Below are 15143 nucleotides of genomic sequence, written 5' to 3'. Positions count from 1 at the left end.
AAAGGTTCCAGAGACATGACATTTGCCCTCACCTTCTCTGTTGCTGGAAAGCTCCACAAGGGCAGAGACCTGCCTTTTGTTCACTTACATTATTCTGTGTAAGTTGCCATGGCTTAATGGCTCTGTGTAAATATGACAAAAATAATACTGTTTAAGAACAGTGAGGAAGCTGATCTGTTGAGCTGGTCCATCTAGCTTGATGCTTTCTAGGGTTCCAGACAGGGAATAATTCCCAGCCATTCCCAGAAATTCTGGGGATCGAACCTGGAACCTGCATGGAAAACAGATACTCACTACCAGTGAACTATGGCCCTTCAGGAACAAGTGATAGTTGTTGTATGGTAGCCTGTTTCCTGATTTGCAAACTCACTTCCCTACTCCCTCTTCCATTTGTTGTAGCTAAGGGTGAGCAGCTGCAATAGTCTGTCCTGTTTCCTGAGCAAGCCTGAGGACACTCAGTTGACACCATTTGTAATACAAGGAGGCAGCCCGCCATAGCTCTGCACCAGGAAGCCCCCAGTGCAATGCTATAGCAGCTCCTTCCTCTCGTCCTGGTAAAGAAAAATAATTCTCAAATTCCTTGGTTTTTTAATTTATTTTTTTAAAAGAATCACATGATTTGATGGGGTGGAACGGTTTTTTTGTGTGTGTGTGCGGTTTGTAACATTAGCATCTTTCCTTGCCAGGTTTATATTTCTTACGACTACGGAAAAACCTTTAAAAAGATATCGGAGAAATTCAATTTTGGCCCGGGGAACAGCAGCCAAGCAGTGATTGCTCAATTCTACCACAGCCCAGCCGACAACAAGAGGGTAGGAAATTAGGAATCGTTTGAATGTGTAAGCAAAGGATTTCAACTGCACACCTCCTAGATTTAAATAAGGGTATTCTAAATATTTTGGGGTTGAAACTAGGATAGGTTCCACATTTTTTCTTGAAAAAGATCTAATGCAAGTATTTGGCTCTTTTCCTCCCCTGCTCCGCTTTGACCTTCGCTTCTTTCTCTTTTCTGGGCTGGTTACATGGTTGATCCCACCTAACTGGGGGATCTCCTGAGCGGTGCTCAATGTGGTTTGACAATCCTTCTTCCCAGGGAACTCTGGGAACTTGTAGCACTGTGAGAAGAAAAGGGGTTTCCTTACAACTCTGAGCACCATGAACAATCGAAAGCTCCCAGAATCCTTTGGGAGAAAGCCATGCCTGTAGTGTGTTGAATGTGTGGTGTGAATGTGGTAAAGGCAAGAGACACATCCGTTGCTCCACCCACTTTTGCCTCTGGACCCACCCACCCCAGGCACGCGGCCCCTGGAAGCCTGCCTGTGAGGCCATGTGGCCCTGCTATGATAAGTAGATGTTACGGAAGGAGAAGCTGTACTTGTGGTTTCCATTTTTTGCAGCAGCTGTGAGGTTTGTTTTGTAATGTCTAGTTCCATCCTTGGATGAGCTTCTCAGTTTGCGTAGAAAATGTCAATTAAACTCAAACCTCCCTCCCCCATCTCCTTGTTTTGACCTCTGCGAAGTCTTTGCTTCGCTGTTTTGGTCAGTGATGTAGTGTCTCTGCTGTACCTTCAGAGCAGACCAAGAGGTCTAAGTGCGTTCCATGCTCAGGCAGAACAGCAGAAATCGCTGCAACCAAACAGCTGTTTACCTAACAGCTAACGGGTTCGTGTAGCCGAGGGGAAATATTTGTCTCCTGAGGATTATAGATTGTGTTTGATCAAGAAAACTGACTGAGTCGCTTCTTATTTTGCGGTGGGGAGATGGGAGAGGGCAGAATAGAAAACAAAAGTCTTCCGTTGTTTTTTAAAGAAATTCTCTCCCTAAAAGCAAAGGCTGTACAGTTGTCTTCTGTGGCAGATGTGAATCCTAAACTAGCTTTGCAAGCCAAGCTGATGGGTGCCTTGCAGAAATGAAGTCGCCAGGCTTGTCATCTCCACCACTGAAGGAGGGAGGCCTAGTCTAGCATTTAACTCCATAACCTGTCTGTTCCCCACCCCCTGTCCCCCAGCCATCCGATCCTAAGGGAAGGTCTAAACTGCATGTTTTGAATTTTTTGTGCTATTATTTCTTTAGTGGGTTGTGCAAACTGCTGTTCTGAATAATGCTTTGAATAGGGTAGGGGGCACTGGCAATGAGTTTGTAGAACCAAGAGGGCAGTGGGTGATAATTTTTTTTTTTTTTTGAAACCACTGTTTTAAAATATAATTTATTGCATCAGTGAGGGATTCTGGCTACAGAAACTGGTGAAAATGTAACAAAAAGTGGCATATAGTTTTTTGTTTTTGTTTGTGTGTGTGTGTGTGTGTGTGTGTGTATGCAACTTTCACATCCAAACAATTCTGCCAAGATCTGTGTGCTGATTTTTGAAGACCCACTGATTTTTTTGTGCTACCCCTTCCTCCTTTTCCTTTTACAGTACATCTTTGTTGATGCCTTCACTCAGTACCTCTGGCTTACCACAGACTTCTGCAACACCATCCAGGGCTTCTCAATTCCATTCAAAGCGGCAGATCTGCTTTTGCACAGCCGGCTCCCAAACCTCATCTTGGGATTTGACAAGACCCATCCCAACAAACAGGCAAGTAGATCACTGGTGGATGCACATGCCGAAGGCTCTCAATTTCTGCTTTTCTTTCTGTGTGTGGGGAGTGTGTGTCCTGCGAACGAGATGCTCTGCGTGGGAGGGTGCCTTGGTGATCACGTGGAGCGCAGTTAAACTGTGGAACTCCCTCCCACTGGATGCAGTGACGGCCGCCAACTTGGATGGCTTTAAAAGAGAAACTGGACAAATTCACAGAGGATACAGCTATCAGTGGCTACTAGGCATGATGGCTATGCTCTGTCTCCATAGTCAGGCAGTAAGACTTCTGAAAGCTAGTTATTGGGAACTGCAGGTGGTGTGAGTGCTGCTGGTGCACTAAGGTCTTGCTTGTGGACTTCCTATAGGCATCTGCTTGGCCATTGTGAGCCAGGATACTGGCCTAGACACAGCATTGGCCTGATCCAGCAGGGCTCGTCTTATGTTCTTAATCATTTGTCTGTCTTTTGTGTTTTGGATTGTTAACCCCGTTCAGAACCCAACTCTTTTAGAGCATGAGACTCTTAATCTTAGGGTTGTGGGTTCGAGCCTAATAATAATAATAATAATAATAATAATAATAATATATGATATCTTTATTGTCATTGTCCCATGCAGAACAATGAAATTGAAAAACTACATAAAACTACTACAAAACTACATAAAACATTCAAAAACCCCTAAAAACTCTGATAATAATAATAATAACCATAATAATAACCATAATAATAACCATAATAATAATAATTTTATTTATACCCCGCCCTCCCTGGCCAGAGCCGGGCTCAGGGCGGCTACAGTAAATTACAGTAAAAACATAATAGGGGAAAAAAACCCAATTTAAAATACAGATTAAAATGCATCCCACGAGGAGCAAAAGATCCTGCATGGCAGGGAGTTGGACTAGATGATCCTTGAGGTCCCTTCCAGCTCTACAATTCCATGATTTTAACTTGGTGCCCTCTAGATATTTTGAGCTGCATCTCCCACCACCCCTGATCCCCGGCCATGTTGCATGGTGGCAGTTGGAGTCCAACAACATCTGGCAGGCATCATGTCTGATAGAGCATATGCTTTACATGTAGAAGGCCCCAGGTTCAGCTCCTGACATCTCCTGTTGTTGGAGGGAGGAGTGTTCCCTGCCTGAAACTCTGGAGAGCTGCTGCCAGCCAGTGTAGACCAAAATGAGCTGGATAGGCCAGTGGTCTGACAGCTTCTCAGTTCTATGGAAAAGAGGCCTTCTGTGACCCTGCTCTTCCTCCTGCTCTCGACCATACTGTGTTCAGAGCCTGGTGAAGGAAGAAATTAGGCCAACGATTCCCACTTCCCAGCAAGAAGCCTGCCTTTGTTCCTCTCCAGGCCTGCTCTGCATTGTTCTCACGCCTGGCTCTCGAAATGGGCAGGAGCCCGGGAGGTGGAGGGACGCCAGACAGCCTAACTCCGCTGCCCTGGTACTTGGCAGGAACAGCAGTGTTTGTCTTGTGTGGTCACATTTGGGTGGTTTTGCTTCCCCGCTTTCAATGTTTGGATGTTTCCTTCACCATAACTGAAAGGCGGTTCGCGCCCTGGGGTTGGTGGTAAAAGCTCGGAGACGGTTTCTCGCTTTGACTCGGTTAGCCAGAGCGACACTTCTCGCCCTCGAAAAGAAAAAAGGGAGGAGAAATATCTCCCAGCTCCCAGCAGCAGAGAGCCAGAAGGAAGCATCGCTTGCAACCTCTCCCTGGTCCTTTCCCTTGCCGGTGAGCTCTCCTCTCATTGCGTTCCTCCCTTTCCACCGACATCGGCTTGCCCTGATCTCAGCAGCCGTGGCGCTTGCTACTCACTGGCAGGGTGAAATTGCTCATAAGCTCTTTCTGCACCAGATCCGCTTGGGGTTAAAAGAGCATGCTGGCTCTGCGAAGCTTTCGTGAGATTTCACAGGGCCACCAGAGTTTCCACAAGCATCCCCGGCCTTCCAGAGCCGTCACACTGAGAGGGTCTTGCCTCTCAAGCAAGGCCTTTTTCCCCTGCCAGGTTATCTGGAATAATAATAATAATAATAATAATAATAATAATAATTTATTATGTATACCCCGCCCATCTGGCTGGGTTTCCCCAGCCACTCTGGGTGGCTTCCAACACAATATTAAAATACAACAATGCCTCAAACATTAAAAGTTTCCCTAAACAGGGCTGCCTTCAGATGTCGTCTAAAAGTCTGGTAGTTGTTTTCTCTGACATCTGGTGGAAGGGCGTTCCACAGGGCGGGTGCCACTACCGAGAAGGCCCTCTGCCTAAAAAGGGCTTTAAGCACTCCGGCTTGCTACCTGGGCAAGGAGCTCTGGGGGCACAGGGGATTTTCTCCCCCTGCTCTACTTGCTACCTGCGGGGCAGCTCCAAGGATTTGGGTATCCCTGATTTTCATGTACACATGGAACCCTTGGAACCGAAGCCCTGCGTAAGATGCGACTGTACTGGGCTTGCTTCGTGGACTTTGCAGGCTTATTGTAATTTGAACAAGAGTGGTTCATTGGATGGATGAGGGGATATCGTGTCTTCTTAACCACTGTGTGCTCATGTGGGGGAACACGTCTGTGGCCGCCAGTCCCCTAGCCAAGTATAAGGTGCAGCATATTTCTTGCACTTTTAACTCCTTCCTGAACCCATCGTCCCGTATTTCTTTCTCTCAGCACCAGCCTTTGGCAGCCTGAGACAGCTTAATGCACAGCATCCGGGATCCACCCTGATCCATGCATTCCCCGGCCATCTGGGTTTGGCTGGTCCACCAGAATCCAAACATATTTCCCCATGTTCTAATTTCTTGCAGCTCTGGAAGTCGGATGATTTTGGGCAGACGTGGATAATGATTCAGGAGCACGTGAAATCGTTTTCCTGGTAAGTTGTGGAATTCTTTGCAGGCTTCTTGGGAGCCTCTTCTTCCTTCCCACCCATTGCAATGTCATCTACACCTTTTTCTAAGCAAGGGGCTTGGATCCTGGGCTCTGCTACTCCAGGATGAAGGCGGAGTGTGTGCATCGTATCTTTAATAGTCTCCTTCCTTAGGAAAAAAAAAAGTTCCTTGCATGGATCATCAGGGACAGGAGTACTCTGAATGTTTCTTTCAGGTGTGCATGAGGTTGCCTCGTGCCTGGTTTATGAATTTCCTAGAGGCATCTGGCTGATCACTATTGGAAACACAATAATGGGAGAGTAGGGCCTTTTGTTCTGATGCAGCTGTGCTGCTCTTATGCACTAAGTCCTGACTACAGGAGAAAAGTCAGTGAGCAGCAATTCTTGGCTTTCACTTTGGAGGTGCAGCCATTGTGTTTCTTAGCGTTTTTGAAATCTGAAACCAAGGCAGTGTGTATTTTTTATTATTTTCTGCATCAGTGAGGGCTAGAAACTGTACAGTGGTACCTCTGCTTATGAACTTAATTTGTTCCGGAGGTCTGTTCTTAAGCTGAAACCATTCTTATCCTGAGGTGCACTTTTGCTAATGGGGTCTCTTGCAGCACGCACGCCTCCGGTGCACAATTTCCATTCGTATCCTGGGGCAAAGTTCGTAACCAGGAGCAGCTACTTCCGGGTTAGCGGAGCTCGTAACCTGAAGCGTTTGTAACCAGAGATACCACTGTATTTAGAAGTGTTTATTATACAGGTCTATCTCCCAAACAGATTACTGATCAGGTCTAAACACCTGTCAGGCTGTACGCTGTCTGGAGTTTCATGATTTGCGGATTAGAAACGTAAATGATGAAATTTTGAGCAGCTGAGATTTTCAAAAGCCACTGCAGGTTGCACCAAACTGTCTAGGAGAAGATCGCCCCTATTGCCCATTAAGTAGAGTAATGAAAATGACAAGCAGTAGATTTAGAACAGACAGAAAGTTGGGGATATAAAGGTAATGCAACAATAATGGTATACACAGAAAAGATGGCTTCTTTTCTTTTCTTTTTCTGACAAGGGGTGTTGAACCGTATGACAAACCCTACACAGTTTACATCGAGCGGCATGAGCCTACCCGGGCCTCCACAATCCTCCGCAGCACCGATTTCTTTCAAACCAGAGAAAACAAAGAGATTCTGCTCGAGGAGGTTGAAGACTTCCAGCTCAGGGAAAAGTATCTGTTTGCAACAAAATCTGTGGTAAGGAGCATCAAGCTGATGATCTATAGAGCAGGAGTGGGGAACCTCAGGCCTGGAACTCTGAACACGGCCCTCAAAGTCTCTCTGTTTGGCCCCTGGCAATCTTCCCAGGCCATGCAAACCCTGCTCCTCTTTCACTAGGTCAGTGTTTCTGCTTAGCCAGATCGTGCCTCTTTCTTCCCTGAATGAATGGTAGAGAAGGGTTGTTGCTCCACCCACTTTTTCCTTTGGGCATGCCCACTACTGGCAAGTGGCCCTCGGAGGATTGCCCAGAAAGGAATGTGGCCCTCAAGTTTCCTGTCCCTGCTGTCGAGGGAGCAGCTTAAAAGAAAAGCACAACCCAAATTTATAAAGCAGCACAGTGCATAGATGTCAAGGAAGCAGAGCCAGATTTTTGAGCATCCACCACTGTCCCAAAACAATGCTCCAAAAACCTTTCTGCGTTAGCTACAGAAGAAGAGGAGGGGAACATGCTGTGAGCCTCAAAGGAAAGCATCAGAGTCTCTTTTGACTTCTGTTTGTGATCCAGATTTATTATCCCTTCATGGGGGTCTGGCAGGCAGCCTGTATATGCTGCAATACTTTTCTGCTTAGGGAAGATTAAAATAACTCTGAGGGATGTCAATATAGACCACAGATAGGGAATCTTTGGCCCTTCAGATGTTGTCAGACTACAACTCCCATCATCCTGGAGGATTGGCCACGCTAGCTGGGGCTGATGGGAGTTGGAGTTCAATATCTGGAGGGCGTCAAGTTCCCCATGAATGAGCATCTTGGTCCAAATGCAAAATTTAACTCAGTAAGACATTACCATTGATGAGTGTTTTAAACAGGGAACCCAGAATTTTTGGGTTAAAATTTCTCCTGTGCCTGACACATTTTATGATCAGAAAATGCACATTATGTACAGTGGTACCTCGGGTTAAGTACTTAATTTGTTCTGGAGGTCCGTTCTTAACCTGAAACTGTTCTTAACCTGAAGCACCACTTTAGCTAATGGGGCTTCCTGCTGCCGCCGCGCCGCCGGAGCCCGATTTCTGTTCTTATCCTGAAGCAAAGTTCTTAACCTGAAGCACTATTTCTGGGTTAGCGGAGTGTGTAACCTGAAGCGTATGTAACCTGAAGCATATGTAACCCGAGATACCACTGTAGTTGCAATTCTCTTGTGTGAGTGTCAATGTGGGTACAGTGGTACCTCAGGTTACAGGCGCTTCAGGTTACAGATGCTTCAGGTTACAGACTCCGTTAACCCAGAAATAGTACCTCAGGTTAAGAATTTTGCTTCAGGATGAGAACAGAAATCGTGTGGTGGTGGCGCAGCGGCAGCTGGAGGTCCCATTAGCTAAAGTGGTACCTCAGGTTAAGAACAGTTTCAGGTTAAGAACAGACCTTCAGAACAAATTAAGTTCTTAACCCGAGGTACCACTGTATAACGGTTAGCAAGCTGGACTGGGGCTTGTTTCTCAAGTCCACACCTCAGCCCCTAATCATGCTTGGTGCGCTTCTAACCTACCTCACAGGGCCGTCGTGAGGATAAAGCAGGGAGCACGTTCACTGCCCTGACCTCTTTGTAGGGAGAGCGAGCAGAAATAGCAGAACGAGCCTGAGTTTGTGGTTCAGGAGCATGCAGGATGCAAGAACAGGGTAAAAAATTGCCAGCCTGCTTCTATTTGATTTTAGTACTTTAGGCAGATCTAGGTCAGTGTGAAACACGGAGGCTCTGGGAAGGAGAAGTTTAGATGCCTGTAAGTAATAGGCATATGTAGGTGGGAGTGGGAGAGGGGGATGGATGGACAGGGTGTCATGGGAGAAGAAGAGCTTTTGCAGTACTATCGAGGAAAAGTACCGCATTTTTCGCTCTATAGGACGCACTTTTTCCCCTCCAAAAATGAAGGGGAAATGTGTGTGTGTCCTATGGAGCGAATGCAGGCTCCTTGGCTTCAGCGATAGCAACGCGAAGCCTCCGAAGCGCAGAGGGAGAGCTCCCCCCGCGCTCCGGAGGCTTTGCGTTGCTATCGCTGAAGCCGCCTGAAGCCCCCGGAGCACAGGGAACTCCCGCTGCGCTCCGGGGGCTTCAGGCAGCTATCCGCAAGCCTTTGAAGCGCAGCAGGAGTTCCCGCTGTGCTCCGAAGGCTTGCAGATAGCCGTCTGAAGCATGGAGAGCGAGAGGGGTCGGTGCACACCGATCACTCTTGCTCTCCAGGCTTCGCTTCGCTGGAGAGGCGCTGCACGGTTTTCCCTCTCTGCGCAGTGTCCCTTCAGTGAAGCGGGAGGAGAAATGGAAGGGGCTCTGTTTCTCCTGCCGCTTCGCTGAAGGGGCGCTGAGCAAAGAGGGGGAGAATTTCCCCCCCCTTGTTCTCCCCTTCCTATGGTCCGGTGCGTCCTATGGTCCGGTGCGTCCTATAGAGCGAAAAATACGGTATGTTGGTCAAGCAGAACGAGGCCCTGATAATATCTCCTGATTGTCTGGATAGAGGACGGAGAGGAGTGTTTGAGAGTGCGTAGAAACTAGCCTACTGCATACAGGCAACCCTTTCGTATGTTGCTCCGCCCACTTTTGCCCCTGGCCCTGCCCACCTTTGCACACGGCCCCCAGAAGGCATGTTGTATGCTCACATCTGGGAGAGTAGCCGTAGCTCAGAGGTAGAGCTTGCCCCCCCCCATTGCTGGACACGTCATGTTATTTTTCTTTCAGAGCTCTTAACGTGGGATTTAGCTTGCCAACCTAGAAATAAGCTTTGCCACTCCCTCGCTCCCCCTGCCCCGATTTTTCTGGTGCGGACGCTGCAGGCAGCCTAGCCCACTTTTGATCCCTGACATCTCCAGTTAAAAACAAAAACTAACGATGGCTGATGGGAGAAGACCTTCTCTGCTTCATGGGGATTGGTAACCTTGTGGGACTACGGCTCCCATCATCCCTTCCTCATTGGCCATGCTGGCATGGGCTGATGGGACTTGGAGTCCAACATCACATTGAGAGTCACAGGCTCCCCCACCCCTGAGCTGGATGGTTTGAATTGACACAGGGCAACTTCATATATGGGCCATGGTACAAATGATGAAAATCTCTTTCCCCCTTACTTCCACCCCACTCTTAAGTCAGTTAAAAGTGCAGCCCTATGGGCTAGTTGGGGACGCGGGTGGCGCTGTGGGTTAAACCACAGAGCCTAGGACTTGCCAATCAGAAGGTTGGTGTTTCGAATCCCCGCAACGGGGTGAGCTCCCATTGCTCGGTCCCTGCTCCTGCCAACCTAGCAGTTCAAAAGCACGTCAAAGTGCAAGTAGATAAATAGGTACCGCTCTGGCGGGAAGGTAAACGGCGTTTCCGTGTGCTGCTCTGGTTCGCCAGAAGTCGCTTAGTCATGGTGGCCACATGACCTGGAAGCTGTGCGCTGGCTCCCTTGGCCAATAAAGCGAGATGAGCACTGCAACCCCAGAGTCGGCCACAACTGGATCTAATGGTCAGGGGTCCCTTTACCTTTACCTTTATGGGCTAGCTAAAACATTGCAACGCCACTTAATGGCTTGAACCAGCAACTATGTGAATGTTGGCATAGGTGGGAATTCCAGAACCATCGTCATGTAATCCATCCCATTGTGGGTTTGGGTCACAGGGAGTTTGGAGAGGAAAAGCGGTTCCTGGCAGACTCCCAGGGAAGAGGGCAATTAAAATAATAATAAAACCCAGAAAACTCTGGTGTGTGCATACCTGTAAAAATAACTTGGCTAGGTACAACCCAACATGGTTCCTTTTCCCCTGCTAATGCTTCAATCCAGATGTGCCTACATTAGTTACTTATAGCTAGGGATATTGGAGAATCCCAGTGGTGGCAGAAACGGAGGGTGTTTGTTCATTTGTCTCAAGTCTGCAAATGCTAATGTCTGCATATGAGTCCCCACTCACCCTTGATTTGCGTTGCATTTTCTTTGCATTGAAATGAATGGTGTGGAGTAAGGCAACAGGATCATAATTAATAATGTGATTTAACAATGTAATTAAATATGTAAAATTCCGCCACAGTGGAGAGCAAGCTGAATAATGTAATTTTTGCCAGAAACCGAACTGCAGCAGAATGGAAACATGGGTCGGGATGGAGGTCATTGCATACGTCCTTTGCTTTGTGACATTGAAATCCTGAAAGAGAGAGATTCAAAAGAGCCAACTCTCTTCCAGTTTACAATGGCTCCCCTGTCTGGTCATCTGACTTTTTTTAGGTTCGCCATAGGTGAGCAAGCAAGTAGCACTTTCCAAGAAGTAAAGGGTTGGGAATGGGTAACACCATTCAGGAAAGAAACCCTGTGACTTCCCTTGCCATTTTATTCCATTGCTGAATCTGTCTTCATCTTGGGAACTGTCACCAAAATGTGCTTTCCTTTAACTTGGGAATGGGCAGCAGGTCAGTGTGGGAAGCTGTGCCTTCGTTGCGTGGCTTTGTTGATTTGTACATGCTCTTAAATCAGGCACAGGCAAACTTGGCCCTACAGATGTTTTGGGACTACAACTCCCATCATCCCTCACCACTGGTCCTGTTAGCTAGGGATGATGGAAGGCCGAGTTTGCCTTAAATCCTAAAAGCCTTCTTTTGTAAACAATAACAAACTTATGATTTATTAGGTACTCACTACTTTGATTTCTTCCCCCCAACCTCTTTTCTTCTCAGCATCTTTTAGGGACGCAGCAGCCATCCGTTCAGCTTTGGGTATCCTTTAACCGCAAGCCGATGCAAGCAGCCCAGTTTGTGACGAGGCACCCCATTAAGGTATTGACATGTAGGAGGGAAATCCTTTTGTTGTCAAGGGCCACATTGTCGCAGAAATAATCTGCTGGGGGCCGCATGTTGCTGGTGGGTGGGGTTTAAACCAGTTGTGGGCAGATTCAAAAGTGGGGGGCATCACTCCTTTCCTTTCTCATTCTCTCCCTTTTTCTATCCATCTTCTTCCCTGCCCCAGGGAAGGACCGATTGCTCTTGCAGCAAGTCTGAACTTGCGGGATTCCCCTGCCCCAAATTTCTTCCGTTATTCCCTCCCTCCATTTCAGCCTTCTTCCTCCATTTCTCCTGGCCTTCTTTCCCTACGGGTTCATCCCTCTTCCCCAGCATGAAATCAGGTCATGTGCCACATATCCCTTATCCCCACTGTAAGGGATGGCTGCAATCCAGAGATAAAGTTTGAAGAGATGTTTCAAACCCTTTGCTGCTTTTCATAACAATGACTGCACTCCCATGCACCTTTTTTTTCCTTTTTTAAAAATAAAATTTTATTAACACTTTCCACAATACAATAAAAGACAAGCTAATTTACACAAAGAATACCGTATTGGCCTGAATATAAGCCTCACCCCCCCCCCCAATTCTGACCGTGAAAAGTTAAAGTGCGGCTTAAATTCACGACCTTACAAAAATTGGCTTTTATGATATCTCTGCTGAAAGAGACATACGGTAAAACGGAATGTGTGTGAGTGCCTGTGGAATTTTAAGGGAGCATCTTATGTTCGGGTATTGCCTTTTTTTCTCTCTCCCCCCCCTCCCCCGAATCTTAAAGGTATGGCTTATAATCAGGTGCGGCTTATATTCGGGCCAATACTGTAATAAAAAAGAAAGGAAAAGAAAAGAGATAGAAGAGATAGAAGAATAAAAGGTCCTCTCTCACAAATATATTTTACCCTCCTGGCTCTCACCTGGGAGCATCCCTCTCTTCTCCCAGCCTCTTGCGCTGAGAGATCTCCCCTTCCCCGTCCCTCTCCTTCACTCTCATGCACCTTTAATGTGGGAATGGATCCCATTGAACGGTGTGGGGCTTGCTTCCTAGTTGGCATGCATTAGGATCACGCTGCATGCCACTTTTTAGGTCTGTTTCATTTTATAGTTGATGTTTATAGTGTGAGTTTCAACCAATTTAAAATTCACATAAACGTACGTGTCAGAGAAACAATAGGGGAAGAGAACATTTGTTTGTTTGTTTGTTTAGATGATGCTTAATGTGTTGCCATTGTGTTGCCTTAGAAAAGGCACCTCCACTCTGGCACAGAACAATTAGGTAGGCATGAGGCGGGGGCCTCTTCTAAGATAGCTTCCTTTCTATCTTTGAATATACAGCTTACAGTCGTCCATCTTCTTTGGCTTCCTATTCGAACATACGCCCATACATTTTTGTTTGTTTGTAATCCTCAGAAGAACTCCAGAAGGCAACTTAATTATTACCCCCATTTTACAGATGGGGGAAACTGAGGCTGAGAGAGAACGGTTTGTGTAAGGCATGTGATTTTGCGGCAGAAGTGTGAGTGCTGAACTGGCGGTTTCCTGGCTTGCAACTCACATTCGCATGCCTTCAGCAGAACAAAAAGATTTTATTTTTTCTTCCCAACTTTTTCTTGAAGGAATACTATATTGCGGACACATCTGAAGACCAGGTGTTTGTGTGTGTCAGTCACAGTAACAACAGCACCAACCTCTACATCTCCGAAGCGGAAGGCCTAAGGTTTTCGTTGACTTTGGAGAACGTCCTGTACTACAGCCCTGGAGGAATGGGGAGTGACACTTTGGTCAAGTAAGTAGATAGATGTGCTCCACTCAAGTGGAGAGATGTGTCTGTGCTACTTTTGTGGATTTTGTCCTTAGCTTGGAAAGGTCAGCAATGGCCTGAAGAAATCTCCGTACCACACCTGACTGCCAAGCAAAGGTGCATTAAAATGAGAACAAATCATTCCTGTTTAAACAATGATGGCAAAGCACAAAACTATTCCAGTCAGCCAAGGAACAAATCTAATAAGGGTTTCAGCTCCCTCCTTGCAGGTAGTGGGAAGTCTTCGAAGGATTTAACTTCAACCAGCTCCCACATAACCATCCAGCCACAGCTTCCAAATATCTGATCAGTGTGTCTGGGGCCAAGTCAGGATGGCCGTCCATTAACAGATAGAGTTGGGTGTCATCAGCATACTGATGGCAGCCCAAACCAAAACTCCAGTCAAGCTGGACGAGGGGGCACATAAAGATGTTGAAAAGCATCGGGGAGAGTATCGCACCCCGCGGCACTCCACACACCAAGGAGTGGCGTGGCGACAGTTCCCAAGTGCCACCCTGTGTCCCCGACCAATGCCCCCCTAATTCTTATTATTGTATAATTACACGATTATTATTTAATCTGTTGTGTAATCTTAGAAGGGGGTACGGCTGTGACAGGGTGTAGCTGCGACTATCGTGAAGTGGCCCCGCAGTTCTGAATTTGCCGCTGCACCACTGGTCACGATGGGGAATTGCAGCTAACGGAGGTGCGTGGCTCAGTGCTTTTGTTGTCGTTCCCCCCACCCCACTTTCGGCAGGTACTTTGCGAACGAGCCCTTTGCGGACTTCCACCGCGTGGAGGGGGTGCCGGGGGTCTACATTGCCACCTTGATCAACAGCTCCTTCAGCGAGGAGAACATGCGGTCTGTCATCACCTTCGACAAAGGTGGGACTTGGGAATATCTCCAGCCACCAGAGTATACTCGCTACGGCGAAAAGATAAATTGTGAGGTAATGATGCCGCGATGCAAAAGACGTCTCGCCGCCTCTTTGAGGGCTTTTTGATTGGGTGTTTATGTTCTTGTTCCCTGGCTAGGCTCAGCTGAAGCTTGTAGATGCATGTGATGTATATACCTGCTGGGTTGTGAATGGGCTATTCCAGGCTCCTGGGGGAAGTGCAATGCTTCTTCTAATAATAAATAAATATTTTTTATATTTATACCCCGCCCTTCCCAGTTCAGAAAACCAGGCTCAGGGCGGCTAACAACAAATTTAAAACACTTAATTGATATAACAAAAAACAGCATAAAATACAGTATAAAACGTGAATAATAAATTCAGAATTCAAAAATCAATTTAGGGGAAAAATCCATCCAATAAACATTAGATGGTCACCAGGGCTAGCTGGCTAAATTAGTCCTGTTTGGGCCAGTGAGGAGACCAGGGGAGAATTAGCTGTGGGATCCCAGATTGGGTAATCTTCATAAAAAGGGGAGGGGGAGGGAAGGAAGGGGAATAAAAGATCAGGCTAAGTTCAAATTGAAAGCCAGGTGGGATAGCTCTGTCTTACAGGTCCTGCGGAAGGAAGTTAAATCCTGCAGGGCCCTGGTCTCATGGGACAGAGCATTCCACCAGGTCGGAGCCATCACTGAGAAGGCCCTGGCCGTGGTGGAGGATAATCTGACTTCCTTAGGGCCCGGGACCTCTAAACTATGATTATTCATGGACCTTAAGGTCCTCTGTGGGGCATACCAGGAGAGGCGGTCCCGTAAATACGAGGGCCCTAAGTCTTCCTTGGACTTCCCTTGCTATTCCCCACACAGTGAAGGCCAGTGAGGCAACTTACCACAAGGGCAAGGCAGCTGGACCTAGGGAGGTGTGGGACTGTGGCAGGAGGCTCAAATTGACTCTGCCACTCTGCCTGCGCATGCTGAGCTCCCC

At 47.2% G+C, this 15143-nt stretch overlaps 1 protein-coding gene across 1 annotated transcript in view; it reads left to right on the top strand.

Moving 5' to 3' along the window:
• Positions 1 to 15143, top strand: part of SORL1 (sortilin related receptor 1) — a 114931-nt gene that overhangs the window by 28995 nt on the left and 70793 nt on the right. The window contains exons 3-9 of the mRNA XM_080983347.1: positions 687 to 812; positions 2417 to 2578; positions 5385 to 5452; positions 6522 to 6702; positions 11364 to 11462; positions 13079 to 13248; positions 14021 to 14213. Of these exons, the coding sequence (XP_080839473.1) occupies positions 687 to 812; positions 2417 to 2578; positions 5385 to 5452; positions 6522 to 6702; positions 11364 to 11462; positions 13079 to 13248; positions 14021 to 14213 (999 nt within the window). The remainder of the gene's footprint in view (positions 1 to 686; positions 813 to 2416; positions 2579 to 5384; positions 5453 to 6521; positions 6703 to 11363; positions 11463 to 13078; positions 13249 to 14020; positions 14214 to 15143) is intronic.

Source organism: Podarcis pityusensis (assembly GCF_964106645.2).
Source record: "Podarcis pityusensis genome assembly, chromosome: 15".
Taxonomy (NCBI): domain Eukaryota; kingdom Metazoa; phylum Chordata; class Lepidosauria; order Squamata; family Lacertidae; genus Podarcis; species Podarcis pityusensis.
Note: the sequence above shows the minus strand (reverse complement) of the source record. Positions and strands in the feature narration are given on the sequence as shown.